General features: G+C 41.0%; 1 protein-coding gene across 2 annotated transcripts; it reads right to left on the reverse strand.

Annotated features, from left to right (window-relative positions):
• Positions 1–1411: 1411 nt before the first annotated feature.
• Positions 1412–16295, reverse strand: LOC115139731 (hyaluronan and proteoglycan link protein 1-like). Of its 2 annotated transcripts, none has more exons than XM_029677439.2 (4): positions 15977–16295; positions 6823–7173; positions 4063–4365; positions 1412–3855 (listed from the first exon to the last, which is right to left on the reverse strand). In XM_029677439.2, exons 1-4 carry the CDS (start codon positions 16074–16076, stop codon positions 3566–3568), a joined length of 1044 nt encoding a protein of 347 aa, XP_029533299.1. In that variant the 5' UTR covers positions 16077–16295; the 3' UTR covers positions 1412–3565. The 2 variants fall into 2 exon arrangements, with proteins under 2 accessions (XP_029533299.1, XP_029533298.1); XM_029677438.2 differs by having other exon boundaries at positions 6802–7173.
• Positions 16296–19541: the final 3246 nt, after the last annotated feature.

Below are 19541 nucleotides of genomic sequence, written 5' to 3' on the forward strand. Positions count from 1 at the left end.
CGTCAAGCTCTAGGAAGAGTCTTGGTGGTTCCAAACTTTTTCCATTTAAGAATGATGGAGGCCACTGTGTTCTTGGGAACATTCAATGATGCAGAATTTATTTGGTGAGTCTTCCCCAGATCTGTGCCATTACACAATCCTGTCTCTGAGCTCTACGGACAATTCCATCGACCTCATGGCTTGGTTTTTGCTCTGACATGCATTGTCAACTGTGGGACCTTATATAGACAGGTGTGTATCTTTCCAAATCATGTCCAATCATTTTAGTTTACCACTGGTGGACTCCAATCAAGTTGTAGAAACATCTCAAGGATGGTCAGTTGAAACAAGATATACCTGAGCTCCATATCGAGTCTCATAGCAAAGGGTCTTATGTAAATAAAGGATTTATTTATTGTATTTTTTTATACACTTTAAAAAAAAATGTGTAAACTGTTTTCACTTTGTCATTACGGGTATTGTGTCTAGATTGCTGAGGATTTGTTGGTATTTAATACATTTTAGAATAAGGCTGTAATGTAACAAAATGTTGAAAAAGTCAAGGGGTCGGAAGATCCGGGCTCTTTGCTTGCCATGGCAGAACACTGACATTCCTGTCCTGCAGGAAATCACACACAGAATGGCTGGTGGCATTGTCATGCTGGAGGGTCATGTCAGGATGGGCCTGCAGGAAGGGTACCATATGAGGGAGGAGGATGTCTTCCCTGTAACGCACAGCGTTGATTGCCTGCAATGACAAGAAGCTCAGTCTGATGATACTGTGACACACCACCCCAGACCATGACGGACCCTCCACCTCCAAATCGATCCCGCTCCAGAGTACAGGCCTCGGTGTAAATCTCATTCCTGCGACGATAAACTCTAATCCGACCATCACTCCTGGTGAGACAAAACCACGACTCGTCGTTTGCCAGTCCTGTCTGGTCCAGCGATGGTGGGTTTGTGCCCATAGGCGACGTCTGTAAGCTGTTAGTGTCCACAGGTGCATGTTCATTAATTGCTTATGGTTCATTGAACACGCATGGGAAACAGAGTTTAAACCCTTTACAATGAAGATCTGTGAAGTTATTTGGATTTTTCTGATTATCTTTGAAAGACAGGGTCCTGAAAAAGGGACACTTATTTTTTTGCTGAGTTTAAATCCTAATGTTTGATACACACAGAGTATTAGAGGCTTATTTTGGATATGTATTTTCAATCAAAAACTGCATGCTACACTGAAAATGGAGACAGGAGAGAATGTCCTTCATTTGCAAACTTCTATGCTCTGCAAACAGTGTTCTACTGCCACAATGGCAACCTCAGCATTTCTAAAAACATAATTCATGGTTGTTAGTTCAGGTCCAACGACGACAGAAATACACAGAAAAACAACCTTTACAAGGAGGGTAAAAAGTCACAGCATCAAAAATCTATCACCAAGTTTTTATTTTCAGTTTGGTCTTTTGTTTAAAAAGGTACTAGGCATTAGAAAACAAATAATACCTCCACCGAGGAATGTGTGTCAGTCTATTTTTTATCTAACTGCAGTTAGTAAATCAGGTTCAACCAAATAACCACATGCTACCTGTCAATGCCAGATCTAGGAAAGAGAAAAAGGTTAGCCGAAATACAACACACACAAAAAAAATTGTATGATCAGTTTTATTGGCAAATATTGGCTAGTGGTTGTGATTTCAGTCAACACAGATCTCAGTTGTCGACCTCCTGCATGTCCTTAGGGGACGATTAGTATTCTAATGCTAAGAGAATACAAAGCAGCAATAACATATATAGACCACAAGTCAGATGGAATATTTCTAGTCTCTCTTTTTTCCCACTTTATATTTGTTCTGAAATGCTTTGTGACTCTTTTGATCTTCGAGTCTGGACTGGACCAACCTCTTCAAGTCAGGATTTGAGTCAGACCCTGCGTTTTTATTTGTGCGTGAAGGTAAAAGCTGCTCAACATCGTTTTGACAGAATTATACAATTGGCAGTTCTCAAAGCAGGTCTTGGGTGGCCTGGATGGATCACCCAAAATGGTCACCTGGCTTAAGGCTTAAGGCACTGTCTTAAAGCACTGTTGCACACTAGCAACGGGATCTTAAAGGGGGTTGCATGCCCTGAGAAGTGTAATGTAAGCCCTTTGCAGCTCGTAACTTCGGCGATGATGTACAATCAACCCAAATCCTTTGCAACAGCAGCAGTTTGTCAATGTGGATCCCTGTTTGGCTGCCATTCCAGTGTTACACAGACATACAGCTGTTTCTGTACTGCTGTTAAATACCAATATCAGAGTTCCCGCTTAGTTTGCAAGGATTCACTCCAATTGTATTGCAATCCTGATATGCACTTGGCTGTGATTGGATGGCTAGGTCATTGTTTTTAAACACTAGGCCTATTGTACGCTGAGATTATTCCTTCACTGACTTTTATCTGAGGAGAGAAAGGTATCAGTAAAATAAAAGCAGAAATACAAAGGTGTTTTTCAGAGATTAGGGTCTGTAAATTAATAGCAAACATTTCTGAAATTCTGAAACAATATCCTAGTTTGCTGTTTCAGGAAAGTTAGCTTGAATCTCCTTTGTGAAATGCCCCTCTGCTCAGATGAATATTCACTTCAGATTCGGATTGAAATATATATGTGATTTTTTTGTGGTAGCATTACTGTGCAAGTGTTACTGAAATCCAAATAGACTTCTGCCATAGTCAAACAGTGGTCTTTATGTTCATGCAATTTAGCTCATAAGCTGCTAGATAGGCCACAGTACATGTTAGTTAGGGCTCTATTCAATCAGATCTGCTTTAGCCGACATCCGCATAGGGGTTGTTTTTGCGGTGTTGGAACTGTGTTAGAGCTGTCAAATCCACAAGTGGCTCCTGGAATTATACCTAAAGGGGATGTTGCAATTGGCTGCACGGAGTAGAATTAAGAGAAATCCCTTGTAGCCTTGTTTCCAGGTTCAAACACTGGAATGTGAGACGTAATCTACACCTTGAATACGGTGACAGAAATCCTCATTTCATTGAATGATTTTCAATTAGAACATTATTTCTCTGTAGCCTACAATTTTAATGCGAATGGGACGGTTGTGGCTTTGCAACAGTGATCAAGACGAGCTACTCGCCAATTTGACAGCTCTAATGCAGTTCCACCTCCAACAGCGCCAAAACAAATCGCTATATAGATGTTGGCTAAAGCTGATCTGATTGAATCTAGCCCTTAGAAGATAACTCATCCAGTCCATTTCAACCATAGTACCGTGTTATTATGTGACCAACATTTTGTATAACTAAAAATGGTATTGTCATATTATATGAGCAACGTATTACATGACTGAAAATGTTAAGGAATAACGCTTGTTTCAGCTTAGAAAATAGCCTTGGATCGGTTGTGGTATGAAAAATGAGATTTTACACTATTCATTAAAACAAATGTATCACAGTATTGGTAAGGTAATGAGCTGATGCTACTTCATGCAAATTAAGTCCTGATATGCATATTTTGTTTATTGGTGGTGTTGTTGTTGTTTTTCTTTGATGGTTATATGGGTTTGGTGCTCAGGGCTAAGCCATTTCCTCTTCACTGCTGGCCCTTGAAGCAGTAGACGCCGAAGAGCTTTTGCTTCTTGTCGGGGAATCCCACAAAGCGCACAGCCGCCTCTGTCGGGCTGCAGTTCCTGCGGGGTCTGGAGATGGGGTAGCGGACACTGCCGTCAGCCAGCCAGCCAGAGTCGCAGCGGTCATAGCCGTTCAGCTTCCATGCAGCGTACATCTGACCCACCTTGGCGATCTCAGCTCCGTCATCCTGGCACGCCTGAGCAGCCTCGTTGAACGTTAGCTTGTCGGGCTGCACCAGCCAGTAGAAGTGGCCTGAGGTCAGAGAGGGAAGACGGCCAAAGGAAAACAGAGGATTTTGGTTGGGTTGCCTCATTTTAAAGAGAGGTCAATTAGATAAGCTGATGAACTCTTCCCTACTGTAATGTGTGCCTATCTATTTCTACTACTTTTGTTCTAATAATAGATACTGCATGTCCAATGACTTCCTCAAAAACAACCATATAAAGCAGACAAACTCACCGTTGACGGCAGAGGTGAAGCAGAAGACATCGTAGCGGCTTTTGGACTTGTCGCGCTGGCCGTAGCTTCTCAGGCCCGCACCGGAGTTGACTCCTCCACAGGCCTGTCTGGGGTTGGTTATGGGGTACTGCACGGAGCCGTCGTTCAGCCAACCGGCATTGCACCAGTCAAGGCCACTCCTCCAGGCCTTGTAGAGCTGGTCGAAGGAGGCCACCACAGAGTCCTGGTCCAGGCAAGCCTGCTCGGCATGGTGGAAGTTGAGGTTGTATCGACCCAGCCGTGGGGAGTAAGGGAACACCACACCTGGGAATGAGCAAGGAGCTGGGGTTAATATCATAGCTAATGTGGCTCTTAGGCTACATGGAGCACCCATTCAGGTAAATGCCAACTGAACTCGATATTGTTGTTATTCTATTGTAAGACAACTATTAGCGAGTCGGAATCGATTGATATCCATTTTATGACATGCTCTTTTTTGAATGTGTCCTTACGCGAATGTTTCTTTTGTGTCTTTAATTGAACCACCACAGCGGATAGAGACCCATAGCATAGTCATGTTATATAACTACAGTTCATGGAAACCTACCGTACATTAAAACATACAGACACACATAAAACACGGTATATCACAGCATACTCTAGGAGAGGAATAATATTCTAACACAAAACATTTGGATTTATGTTTTACACACTCACCCTCCTGTGGGTTTGCAGACCCAGCCAGCCAGTAGGATAAAGCATGTGTGTGGTCCTTGGGTCTAGACTGGACCATTCATGAGGGATTGAGGGTTTCTGACATACGATCTGATAGTATATGTTAGTGAGTGTAAGCTATTGCTGTTCTTGGTTCTGCAGCTCCTGGTGAGTGATAAAAGAGCAGCCGCCCTCCAGAGAGGATTCAGACTTTTCTAACTGATTAATTCTGTGGTATTCTGCCCCTCAGCAGGGAAGGGAGATACATCTCACGCTGTTTACGTTTTAATTAGGCTGTAACAGCCAAGCTAGCAAATACATTAGGCCAGAACAAGACTCCAAAGCACTATAACACAAAGCACAATCATCAACTGTGTACAGCAAATGGAACCTCTGGTGTCAATCATTTAGTGGTTCAGTTATGTGATTTTACAGCCGTAAAACAGCCCCTTAGGCATTATGGTTATGTAATTGAATTAATTCCCTTCTTGACTCAGACTTTGCTGGTTCACTCCTCGGTTGTCCTGACCAGTATTTTATGTGTGTCCGGCCTACAAACAAATGTAATCCCTTATATGTGTGAAATGTAGTCCAGTGTGTCCAGTTGGAAGAGCATGGCACTTGCAATGCCAGGGCTGTGGGTTAAATTCCCATGGGGGACCAGTATGAATATGTATGGACTCACTACTGTGACTCACTCTGGATAAGAGTCTGCTAAATGCCTAAAATGTAAAGTTCTGTGAGGGAAAGGTGGCTTTCGTTTGGCTGTAGTGATTGTTGAAATACTGTTTATGAGATGCAATGTTTTGGAAAGCGGCGGGTAGCCTAGTGGTTAGAGCGTTGGACTATAAGCAAAAGGTTGCAAGATTGAATCCCCGTGCTGACAAGGTACAAATCTGTCCTTCTGCCCCTGAACACGACACTTGACCCACTATTTCCTAGGCCATCATTGAAAATAAGAATTTGTTCTTAACTGACTTGCCTTGTTAAATAAAGGCACAAATAAAAATGCACTGAATTGGACTTCAACAGCTCTTCTTTATCCCTTGTTAATGTACTTCATGTCACTGCTAGCTAACAGAGAGGGTTGCATTTGGCCCTTGGTGGTTTAGAAACAACTAAGAGCCGATAAAGCAAAAACAATCCCCTGTAAACACATTAGATTGTTACATCAGCATCTGTAGTTTCACCTTTGACACAAGCCTGCATCCCATGGTAGCCTAGTGCTAGCTGAGTGCTTGACTGTCAGATGTATACAGCTGCAAACAAGAGAACGTTTAATTGGATTACTTTGAGGGAAAATCACAACCAGTACTGAGGCTTTTCATTGGGCATGACTTTGTTCCAATGTTAACAATAGACAGTCGTTCCAGCCTGTTTTCATTATGGCCAGCTAGCTAGCTGTTCTCTATTAAAGATCCCTTTTCTTAACCTGGAGCAAAATCTGCTCAGGCGGTCTTGGCCCAGATGGGACCTATGACCGTGTAATAGTATTCAATAGATTCAGGCTGACTCAGTTTTATGAATAGAATGTTAAAAAAAGGTTGTATTTGTGCCACATATTAAAAGGAAGAACAGGACTCCTTTCACAATTATGTAAATAGTACTGTATGAGCAAGGAGGATGTTAGAATCGATGCGGAGTGGGATTAGTTCAGATGGAAAATGTGTTTTCATGTACTGCAGTGAAAGGCTGTGTGAATATTATCAGCACAAACTCTGAAAAATGAACAAAAGCTGTCTTTTTTGTCTTTTGTATTTCTACACCTAAATCAATATAATGGTGGTGAGGTGTTGAAAATAAGGAAACAGGCTGTGGTCTTGAAACCATTATTTCTTGGCTCTGGTCTTGAAACCATTCATTTCTTCCAGACAGTAGTTTATGGGTAGGGTCATGAAAACCTCCTGTCCTTATTTACAGGGTAACAAAAGTCTATTAACACCATAAAGACAGAACAGTGAGGACAAAATTAAATGGAGGGTGGTGACGTGATGTGCGGGATGATATGGCCATCGCTGAGCAGGAAGTAAAAAGATAAAGATTTACCGTCGCTGTAGCCTACACTACCTTGCACCTCCAAGGTAACCTCATGAATGACATCGTCCATGCCATCAATGACTTCACAACGGAACTTTCCCATGTCGTCCAGGGACACGTCGTTGATGTGCAGTGAGGCGTCATCATCGTCAGCCTCCAGCAGGCGGACACGGCCCAGGAAGCTGCCGTAGCTCTTCTTGTGGAAGCCCATGGACACCAGCACATCTTCCTCCAGTGACTCATCCGCAGACAGCTTGGTCCACTTGATCCTTATGCCCATGCGGCCGAAAGACATCCCATGCCGGCGGTGGAGCCGGCATGGTAGAGTGATGTTGGAGCCGCGACTGGCAAACACACGGTTCTGATCACCAAGTTCAGTCTCTGTGAAGGACAAGAAAAGCTGTAGTGTAAGTCAAGAGTTACTAAAGCATCAGAAGAATACAGTAGAATATATAACAAAGTTGCATTAATTTCGTCCACGGGACAGTTGAGCTAACGTAGGCTAATGCGGCTGGCATGAGGTTGTAACAACAAGAAAAGTTCCCAAGACAAAGGCATATCTGATATTGTTAGAAAGCTTAAATTATAGTTAATCTAACTGCACTGTCCAATTTACAGTAGCTATTACAGTGAAAGAATACAATGCTATTGTTTGAGGAGAGTGCACAGTTTTGAACATGAAAAGTTATTAATAAACAAATTAGGCACATTTGGGCAGTTTTGATACTAAATTTTGAACATAAATGCAATGGTTCATTGGATCAGTCCAACACTTTGCAGATACACTGCTGCCATCTAGTGCCCAACATCTAAATTGCTGCTGGGCTGGAATAATACATGATGGCCTTTCCACTTTTCTTTGTATTGTCGTTTACCATATCTATTGTGTTATATTCTCCTACATTCCTTTCACATTTCCACAAACTTCAAAGAATGTGCATATCCTTGCTTCAGGGCCTGTTACAGGCAGTTAGATTTGGGTATGTCATTTTAGGCAAAAATTGAAAAAAAGGAGCGGATCCTTAAGAGATTTTAATTACTGGTGTCAGTTCAGACGTGTCACGTCTTTTAATGTTTTGAGTAATGCATTTATTTTAAAGATTGATGTGCGAGGACATACACTTTTACAAGAATCAAGATGGCCCTCAATAATTATAGTTTTGCATGCGTTTCATTGGCAAGCATAAAAGCAGTAAAAGATCTCTGAAAAATGCCCCTCTCAACATTGCCTAGAAACACACACACACACACACACACACACACACACACACACACACACACACACACACACACACACACACACACACACACACACAGTGGTGTAAAGTACATCTTAAGTATTTTTTAGGGTAATCTGTACTTTACTTTACTATTTATATTTTTGACAACTTTTACTTTTAATTTTATTCTGTAAGAATCTAGTGAATTAAGTATATTTTAAAATAAAAACTTTAAGACTTTCACTCAAGCAGTATTTTACTGGGTGACTATCAGTTTTGAGTACCTTTTCCACCACTGCACACACACACACACACTCTCCCTCTTCCCCTCTCTGTAGTGGCCAATCAGCTATATCATCAAAGTAGCCCTTCAGTCCTAAATAGATTCAGCTTTTGGAACCAGCCATTCTCCCGCCTCTGCAAATCATCTGCACCTAGCTCTCACCAAACTATATACCATGACCAGCTCTGGCAGTTAACAAATTCAACGTTAATCCACATTAACCCCCAAAATTAAATGTTTATCTTTCACCCGCCCCAGCTGACTTGTGTATAACATGAGTTGGGCATCCTGCTATTCAGCATTTACAAAATGAGGTGACTAAACGGTTTGCAAACAGACACGTTTTCCCTCATCTTATGGCCATCATCATTCTTTCCCTTCCTCCCTCCTGGCCTCCCTCCAAACCAGGCCACCCTTCAGTTCAGAGAGGTAGCTGCTATCAGTCACTCCACGTGAGTTCCCACAATCTCCCTGACCTCCAGGCCCTTTATGAGAGTGGTGCTTTGTGGGGACCCCACCCAGTGGTTGCCTACACACAGCCCACTGAGCCCAGGCAGGGACATAATGGGATGCACTTGACCCATGTCCTACTCACCACTGGTGCAGCCACAACCAATAAAGCTGTGTGTAGAGCCCCAGGATATATATCCCCCTGGGCCAGACAGAGCAGCCAATGGTCACCACACATCAGCCTCTCATTAAATATATGGGGTAGTAAATTAAAGGGTTTAAATAGCACAATGCTGACACATCACACTTCAATGAACTATACAAACTTGGCAAAAAGACAAACAGTTTGTCTATATGATGGAGAGTAAGAGTAAAATAAGCATTTCCTGTTATATATGCAGTGGTAGAAAAAGTACCCTATTCGTATACTTGAGTAAAAGTCAAGATACCTTAACAGAAAATGACTCAAGTGAAAGTGAAAGTCACCCAGTAAAATACTACTTGAGTAAAATGTTTTGTTTTTAAATATACTTAAGCATCAAAAGTAAATGTAATTGCTAAAATATACTTAAGTATCAACATTAAGGAAGTATGGAAACACATATCTGGTGAGAAAATGTGCATATTGTTTTTATGGAGATTTTAGAAAATTCACATTTACATCTGTCGCCAATTGGATGGAAATCTACAAAAGCTTATGACTCGAAAGGGGACTTGGTTCTTTCCAAAGGCTGCTGATGATTTCTACAGGCATACTCTGCTCAAAAGGGAGGGGATGTTTGTTTGAGAACGTTATGTACGGTAACATACAGGCAGTGGTGTAAAGTACTTATGTACAAATACTTTAAAGTACTAAAGTCGTTTTGGGGGGAATCTGTCCTTTACTTTAAAAAACATTTTTTTTACTTTTACTTCAGGACATTCCTAAAGAAAATAATATACTTTTTACTCCAAACATTTTCCCTGACAGAGGAAAATGGTTAAATTCACGAACTTATCAAGAGAATATACCTGGTCATCCTACTGCCTCTCTGGCTCACTCACTAAACACACATGCTTTGTTTGTAGATAATGTCTGACTGTTGGAGTATGTCCCTGGCTATCCATATATACAAATATTTATTTTTATTTTTGCTGTCTGGTGTGCTTAATATAAGGAATTTGAAATGATTTATACTATATTTTACTTCCTCGTCTAACCTATGCCCCCGCACATTGACTCTGTACCGGAACCCCCTGTATATAGCCTCGTTATCGTTATTTTATTGTTGCTCTTTAAGTATTTGTTATTTATTCAGTTTATTTAGTAAATATTTCTTAACACTTACTTTTCTTAAAACTGCATTGTTGGCTAAGGGTTTGTAAGTAAGCATTTCACTGTAAGGTCTACAGCAGTTGTATTCGGCGAAAAAAAATTATGTGTACATTCGGAATTGTTTGGCGAGCTACTCATAGGTGATTGACTGGTTGGAGACCCCTGGCCTATATGATGAGATTATTGTTATGGACAAAAGAGCAAGATTATTATTTTTTTTTCAAACTGCAGCAAAGCATCCATTATCATGTTACTAGAATAAAACCCTCAATATTTTTTGGCAAGGACAATCAAGCTCATCACCTTGTAGTTTCACCACCCTGTGAAGTTCATCATCATTTATATTGTCTGTATCCTAATAAACTGCATGCTTTTCCGACAACTCCACGTGTTCCCACAATCTCCCTGACCTCCAGACCCTTCACAACAATATTTGTACATAAAAGCGTTTCCTCCGACATATCTCGCATTCTTAATTTTACCGACACAAAAAGATGCCACCTTGTCTAGTGTATTTTGATTTGTCGACATTTGGAAAGTTTACGGAAAAAAACGTTCTGTTTCAAATAGGCCTGTAATTACTTTTTTTTTTAGCCGACAAGTACTTTACTCATAAAAAGGTTGGATAGATACCTGGTTGGTCAAAATACGTCAGCAGCTACTAACTAGTCTCCGCAGTCGTCCTAGTCGGTGTGCAAGCTTAACAAAATAATATGCTTCTCTCTCTCCCGCTTTCCCTTCCTCCCTTCTGTGTCTGACTGTCTCTCCTGGTTTCTCTATTCCTCTTTCTCTCCGTCCTTGCCTCTTTATTTGTCTCTGCCAGGTTCTCCTTGAGCCACACCAAAGCCATGACTGGAAAATGGTTCTGCTGTCTCTTCAATGGGCAAAACCTTTTCCACGTGTGCCATTTACAGATGCAGGAATCGCTACCAGGTATTCCAGGTGAACAGCCTTCCGCTCTGATCATTTCTCCCCCACACCCCAACTTCTTCCACCCCTGATTTACCACCCAACCTCTCTAAAACCCATAACCCCATTCTCCCATGCACACAGAGCAAATAGCCGACATGTGGCTCGGCTTAATAGTGGCCTACACGTTATCAGTTGCACGCTATCCTGCAGAGGGGTTTAATGAGCAGAAGCTGTGCTGCCTGACAAATGTAATCTCACCCTATATCCCTAACTCCAACCGCTCTTTCATTTCCTTCCTTTCCTCTGGGCTGTAACTCACTCACCACCATCCCTCCCCTCCATACCCACCCAGACACCTCGCCTCCATGCAGGCAGGCAGGCAGGCACACCAAACGCATGCCAAAGGGTTTACTAAGCAGAACAAAAAATCCCACTCCTTAAAAGAATGGGGCATGGAGAGTTTCATGAAGAGGCCCAGTATCTTTGTATGAATTCTCCCTCTGTCACTGGCTTGTGACTCAGAGCTTCTCTCTGCCTCATAAATTCTGGACTTGGGAAGCCGTTGAGTGAAGTTTCATTGGAAACTGAAAGCCCAGAATGACTGATCAAACTGGGAGCGCATGACAACATCAACGGCAGTCGGCCAGATGTGACACCATCCAGGATTTATCCCTAAACGTTTCTGATTCCTATTCGACAGATACGAGGTTAAAATAATAAAAAATAAAAAATAAACTTGTTTGTCTGATTTATAGAAACATTGTTCTAGTGCTCATAAACCACTGGCTGAGGTTCATAATCCCTGAACATATGAGGCTGGGGATGGGGTGTACATGGTACAAATAAGAGATCTCATAGCTACCAGGAAACACTATGCGGTTGAACTAAATAAAACCTGTACAATGAGACCCCATACAGCACATAGACTGACCACATGCATATGAAACATCAAGAACAGACAGATCCTATACAAAAAAGACTATGCAAAGAATGCCCATGTAAAGATATATTGGTGAACAAAGAATGCCCATGTAAAGATATATTGGTGAACAAAGAATGACACTGTAAAGATATATTGGTGAACAAAGAATGCCCATGTAAAGATATATTGGTGAACAAATAATGCCCATGTAAAGATATATTGGTGAACAAAGAATGCCTATGTAAAGATATATTGGTGAACAAAGAATGCCCATGTAAAGATATATTGGTGAACAAAGAATGCCCATGTAAAGATATATTGGTGAACAAAGAATGACACTGTAAAGATATATTGGTGAACCTTTGCACCCAAAAAAGCCTAATTTCAGTAGAGATGTGAGTGTAAGACTGCTCTTTTACCCCTGTCCCTGCTACCTGAGTTACCAGTGGAGATATATTGCCCTTGAGTGTATGTGGCCCCAAGTAATATACACTGCACTCATAAAGTGACAGCTTGGCATGTGTATTTAACCACTTGGCAAGCAGCTAAATATTCTGTCATATATCAAGCCTTAGCTTATTTATACAAGGCTATTTCTGTGGGGTCAAGGGTTCCCCCTAATTGTCAGATGTAACGTATAGAAACGGATCATTAAACCATTACCAACCCCCCCACACACACACACACATATTTTGTTAAGGGTGGGGTGAAAATGAAAGAGAGGAGAGAATTAGTAAATGAACACATGTGCATGACAATTAAAAAGTACAGCAGAAGCCAATACCTACTGCCATTTTTACGATCATACACAATTCTCTCTCACTCCATAAATGCTTACAGTACCGCGTTATTGGAAACAGCTGTGCCTTTTGAGAGTGTAGCAACGTAGGGCAATAAATGAACAGTAACATCATAATGGAATAAATTAACAGTAACATCATAAAGGAATAAATTAACAGTGACATTATAATGGTCCAACGTTGCCATGCGGCATATACTGTATGTTCGGCGTCTACAGAAGTTAAATAATGTTATCCTAACCTTATGTTAACTTGGTGTAATTGTGGTCTTTGAGATGTTGAAGGTGCAACCGAGGAAGTTGATTAGTCACTAATTAGCCTATAAGCCTACATCAGTATGTATACAGTGAGAGAGTATGTTACACAGCTGTAACTACATGTGTATCATTGAGTGATAAACCACACCAACCCAGGCCTGCTAGAATGCTATCCTTTACAACATCCTACAGCTCTGCACAGCTAGCCTGAATCAATAAGAAGATGGAGTTAACAGGCATAGCTGTGACCAAGGCACACACCTACACACACAACCCTGGCACGTGCCCAAAAAACGTCCACTCTCTCTCATACACACACGCATGCATGTACGAGAGACTGAATAACAGGTTCTATCTCAAGGCCATCAGACTGCTAAACAGCCATCACTAACATAGTGCCAACATACAGACTCAAATCTCTGGCCACTATAAATGGACTAAATATAAGGTATCACTAGTCACTTTAAATAACGGCACTTTAATAATGTTTACATATCCTACATTACTCTTCCCATATGTATATACTGTATTCTATACCATCTACTGCATCTTGCCTATGCCGCTCGGCCATCGCTCATCTATATATTCATGTGTACATATTCTTATTCATCCCTTACATTTGTGTGTATAAGGTAGTTGTTGTGAATTTGTTAGATATTACTGCATTGTCGGAACTAGAAGCATTTCGCTACACTCATATTAACATCTGCTAACCATGTGTATGTTTTTTATTTTATTTGACAAACACACACATCCACGCATACAAAGAAACGTCAACTCCCCCCATCTACATTTTTATGTTGCGGGTAACAATTATCATATTTTCTGAAGTCTCTACTAACCAAGGATAAGGGAGCCAACCTGATCCCATCTTCCACTTTTACCTTGCAATCCTATTGGACATCATTCCACTTGCCAATCAACATTGTCCATCGTGTTATGTTGTCGTATGCTATTGACTCTACATCTATTGTTCCATGGTAATATACGAAGACCTACAAAAAGGATAGGGATCGCCTAGTTAGTGTTGAATGTGCAATATAACGTCCACTTCATGAGCTAAATTATGTAACAAATGTTTCATTAGATTGTAACTTTCCGACAGTAGCCAGCTGACAGAAAACATATCCTTGTACAATAATCTCTCCACTGCAGATAGGCTATAATAGCATACTGATGCGTGCATCTATCGAAATGCGATTTTATACTCACTCTCCAATTTTTTTATTGGGTTAAATCAAATATGCTTTTATTAGGCCAACATTTCTTAATTGCCTTCATTTACAGCATGATGCAAGATATTTAGTTTGCAAGCCAGGGCCAAATTGCCTTCTTTGAGCGAGAAAGAGAATGTGATCATTTTATAAAATAGAAAAGAGTGACAACATTTTTGCATTAAATACCCTACTTCCTGAAAGTTTTGTATCGATTATAGTATATGTGATGAATGATTATTACTGGCAAACTACAGCTGCAGTGTTACTCATTGGATTACCACATATAACAGGATTCCCCAACTGGTGGTTAATTTGGCCCACGGGTGGTTTTTATTTGGCTCAAGTTTTCTGACTCCCAAAAAAAAACACAAAACCAAAGTTGTTTATTTCATTGCTTTTTTTTCTTCTTTGTTGGACATGAAAGCCTGTAAAAACACTAGGAACTCAACTCCAAGTATCCCCACGGATAATAGAAGGACACGTGATCACATACAAATGTAAGGAAGGTTTGAAATGATCATGTCATTGTCAATTATTATATCTGTTTGGGCTTCTTGTGGTCAATCTGCAGTCTAAAAACAATGTGTAATTATGTTTCAGCCCCCCCCCGACCATCTGCTCGAAACAACAACCAAAAAGGCAACATCGGCAAAATCTAGTTGATGATTAGTTGATGCTACTCACGTAGCCTACTACATGATGCAATAGGCTACGTGAGTGAACGTTTATGAAGACAGACGGACTCGTGGACTTATTTGATTTGGATGGATGGTTGACGTGACAGAAAGGTAGGCAGACAATTTCTTTTTCTAAAAGGTGGGTGCAACTTTGCTTGAATATTTCTTGAGTGCATAACATGTGTGTGTTGTGTCACAGCACTGGCCTAACCTTTATAAATAATTGTGAAATAAAACAAATAAACATGCACAAACTTCTGACATCATCAGGCCATTAGGAGTAGAACAAATGTTTACACAGACAAGAAAGACAGAACAGCAGCATCTCATCTACAGACTCTGAGGAAGTTAAAAAATGTTTTGCCTTTTGCCAGGATTTCTCTCTCTACCGTGATAGAGCGAACACATGCTGAAACTCAAATCCCCTGAGTCAGCCTACAGGACTGGACAAATTCATTCAAATACTCTTCACTTTTTACATTGAGACTCTAGTTTGAGCTAGAACCATATGTTTCTCAGTGGTATTGTACTATTGCATTTGGCAGTAAGATATCTCACAGTATTTGGTGTAGGCCACAGGTGCCATTTTTAAGTTAAACTCAATTGTGTAGCTTGAGCAGGTGCAATCTGAAAATGTCCCCCTCCAATTTTCCACTTCTCACTCCCTCCTAATAAATACATTGTCAAGGAACAAAAAAAGGCCAAGTGGTCCATTTGTAGACATAATAATAAATTATCTACAGTTTACCTGTAAACACTTTTGAACAATTCTGAACTAGAACCCAATTTGAGCTAAAATTAAAAACGTACACATTTTCATTCTAAAAATAGTAGTTTGGTCCATATGCAGTGTAAAACCGTTAGTTTGTGATGTGTGGAAGCAAGCCATTGTGACTGACAGGCTGATTTATGCTCAGCCAGTGGCTCAGCCGTAAACCGTTAGTCAATGTGTCAGTGGTGAGTCAGACTGTGAATGGCATCCCAGAGAGGGATCTGTTACCAACCACTATAATGACCCTGCTGTTATATTAGTCTATGGTCCCACTTTACTGAGGCCTCATGGCACGCACATGCACACCCCTGCACGAACACACACACACAGAGACACATCGCACAGACACACACACTTACCTGCTGCGTTGACTGGTGCAGAAGCAGTGCTGTCGGTATCACTGTACACACTGCTGGCCAGGGTCAGAGAAAGCAAAGCGGTGCAAAGCAGAGCTCTCATTTTCTTTTTTTCACACCAAGGGGCCGCTTCACTGGAAATGCAAAGAACTTCAATATGAAATGTCACACTAATTTGCTAGGTAGCAAATATATCAAAATCAAGAGTTCTTTGTTTGTTTTCTTTCTTTCTTTCGTTCTTTCTTTCTTTTACGAGGTGTGCCAGCAACCCTGGTGCAGCAGCCGCCGGTAGTGCTACTGGAAAGTTTGGGCTCCTTAGAGGTCCACACAAGTGCCTTTTATTGTAGCCCAGCATGGCTGAGACCACTCCCCCTCAAAGGGAGAGAGCCCATCATCCTGGCTCTCCTTCACCTCCCCACAATGTTAGGTGTCTCCGCGCTGGTCTCCCCGAGGAGCAGAAAAGTTACACTATACTGTCCTCAAAGTGTCCTTCAGGAGAGTCCACTGAACAAAGAAACATATTCACAAATATTTGTATTGTGTCCATTCAGGTCCAAAGCAAAAAATACCTTTATCCACTCATTTTAATTACTTTCTGCTTTTTGGTGATAATTTTGTTCCTGTGACCACAATGCTGCTTCTTCCATGTTCTGTAGCGAGACTGCAGCACAACCTAAACTATTATAGTACTTTTATTATTGCTGTAAGTCCTGCTGTAATGTTTTACCTCCGCAACTGCAATCCAAGCAACTTTCCAGTTGAGAGGGGGGAAAGCATCATCTTAAATAGAGACGGCACCTGCCTGGGGTTTGTGTTGGGGTGTGTGAGGCCCTCCATGTGATTTGACCTGCTCTTGCTGATATTTCATTTATTTCTACATCCAGTGATGACGCAAGAACCTAAAACCTGCCTGGCTGCAAATCTGTACAGTGCACCCAAAGTTCACCTCATTGCAAATCCCTCTCCTTGCCTTCACGTTCTTTATTTTCCCCTAATCCCGTCCTTTCTTTGGTTTCTCAGTCTAACCTTCTCTGTACAGTGAAAGCCTATTTTCATTTCCTACCACTTAAAGTTGTTCTATGGCAGATGATAGCAATAATAACTGACTAGATGGGGACACTATACGTAGATAAGGCCCTCTTCAAACTCTAATCTGGAAACCTCTTCAGGTCTTTCTAAACTGATTCGATGGGGCTGCTTTGGCTATTCCGGGGTATGGCGGGTGAGGGGGAGTGTGTGGTCTGTCTTAATCATTTTCTCAGCCGTCCGGATGGTCCTTGAGTGACGGCAGCACTAGGACGGAGGGACAAACCACAGATTGTGCCCTGGGCCCCTCGATCACAAGAGTTGTTACAGCTGGGGAAATTCAAACTTTTTCTATATTTTTTCCTCTCGGTCTCTCTCTATTTTTTTAAACACCCTGAGATGTGACAACACCCCTGTCACAGAAGACCCTATGGGCCCTTGTTGTACAGACTACAGACCCAGCTAATCACATCTTCCACACCTAAACCTCCATCCACCGGAGATAGTACATAAGGTTTGATTTAAGTCATAAGTCTACTATAGCGATGAGCATGGGGGACGTATAAACATAAATACTATAAACCCCTAGTCTCATGGCAGAGATAGGAACTCGGAACGTAAGCTAGCCAGGTGCAACTTCAACCGTCCACTTTAAGTTGGCAGCGGTAGGATTCAGTACAGTTTTTTTAATCTAAAATGCAAGGGAACATAATGTATGGTGCAATATCGCAGAGATGAATACCTTTGCCTATACTTTCAACAGATTCTAGTCCTGTGGTAGTTAAAGTTTGAGCAATTCCAAAGTAATTACAGGGACAATGTTTGGCAGATCGTATGAGCACTACATACCTGCTCTAGGCTGGTAAGTAACTCTAATGAATGGCTCTGTAACCACTGGGGGATTTCACCTCAACATACAAGTCTATCCAGTGTTTTCCTCTAATCAAAGCAAGCACCACTATGATTGTGGTAATTTTCACCCCCCCCATTGAGAGAAACACTTACAGACAAACCACAAGGGCGAATGTAGATCCAGCGAACACACCCACCATTCTGCATACAAACTTACAATGCTATTGAATCAGTTATTCTTGGATGTGAGCAGGTTTGAACAGTATTGTTTTACTCAAATTCTCAACAGGAAGAATCATGTGTGTTTGGACACACAATCAACCTTTTGAGGACTTAACCGATACCTGACGTTCCCCAACTATTGGCTTTCTCCGTTACTTTAGCATTCCATGCTTACATTTTTTTTATTTTTTTATCTGATTTTCCCAAGGGTTTTCCTTTCCAATGGCAGCCTTCCGCATCTAAGATGGAAGGTGGCTGAGCTACAGCAGTGTTTGTCAGACCATGAGACGTCACAGAAACTTCAGTAGCGTACGAACGGTGCTCTTACTTTCCCCCACAAGCGTCACAGGACTCGTCTGAAGTTAGTACCGTCGATCTGACAACTTCTGCCTGACCGCACAGTTCGGGCTACAAACTAATATGACCCCTCTATGGAAAGGGGAGACTCTTACGAACACGTACATGTTTTGACCTAGGACACCCACAAACCTCACAGGACTCGTCTGAAAGTGGCCCAGTACCAGTTTCAAAAAAGTTATGGAAGTGTATATATGAAAGTAGTTTAGTGCAACAAAAATAAGGGGTTAAATATGGGTAAATCATTTCCTATTTTTTTTCTTATATCTGTCAGATACAGGACAGACACTTTAACACAAACTTCCTTTTAATAAATGTTTTGACGATCTGTTTTTTCATGTTTGAATCTGTTATTCAATGTGTCTTGAATATTCAATGTGTCCTCCTCTTTAGGCTTAGATTCTTAAGGTTTAAACACGTTTCCATCCATAGTTTTATGCAAGTTCAGTCATACCATATAAAACAAATGACGACAGCTGTGATGGAAACAGGAAGTGTCAGTACAATTTCAGAAATGTCGACAGACAATTTGCTTACTCTACATGGTGGGATCTTTTTGTGTCGGTAAAAGGAATTCTGTGACAAATTGCGGGGTAAACGATTTCTTGGGCAAGTATTGATAGAACAGAGATGTTATGTTGTGGTGTCCTCTTACCACAACTTGAAAAAGCATGCATTATTTATTTAACTACAGATTAAATAAATTATTCATAACTTCACATGGTGTTGAAAATTCAAGGTTATGAGCTTGGTGCTCCTTTCCAATAAATATGCTAATCTGTGACATGATGATCAGTGTTTAGCTACCAATTAACAACAAGAATCTTATATTATAACCTCACCTGTCAACCTTATCAACTAACTGTTGTATGCATGAAAACCAGATTGGGCAAGTGTGCCATTTATCTCAACATCTTGCGTGACAAAACCATCGATAGATTGGAAAATGCAATGGAAGCACATTGAATTTACATTTTATATACGGCACATAACTTTTTTTATGTGCACTACATCATCAAGCACAGCCTTTTATCTGTAACAAGTCCGTTTTTATTGAAAATGCAAAAAAATAAAATGCACATTTTATAATAATCTCATGAAATTCTGTCCC

This window comes from Oncorhynchus nerka, linkage group LG13 (assembly GCF_034236695.1).
Source record: "Oncorhynchus nerka isolate Pitt River linkage group LG13, Oner_Uvic_2.0, whole genome shotgun sequence".
NCBI lineage: Eukaryota > Metazoa > Chordata > Actinopteri > Salmoniformes > Salmonidae > Oncorhynchus > Oncorhynchus nerka.

Coding starts and splice junctions, on each gene's coding strand:
- LOC115139731 (XM_029677438.2), bottom strand. CDS start 16,076: ATGAGAGCTCTGCTTTGCACCGCTTTGCTTTCTCTGACCCTGGCCAGC. Junction 4,366..6,801: donor TAGTGTAGGCTACAGCGACG/GTAAATCTTTAT, acceptor GCTCATTCCCAG/GTGTGGTGTTCCCTTACTCC. Junction 3,856..4,062: donor CTTCACCTCTGCCGTCAACG/GTGAGTTTGTCT, acceptor CTCTGACCTCAG/GCCACTTCTACTGGCTGGTG.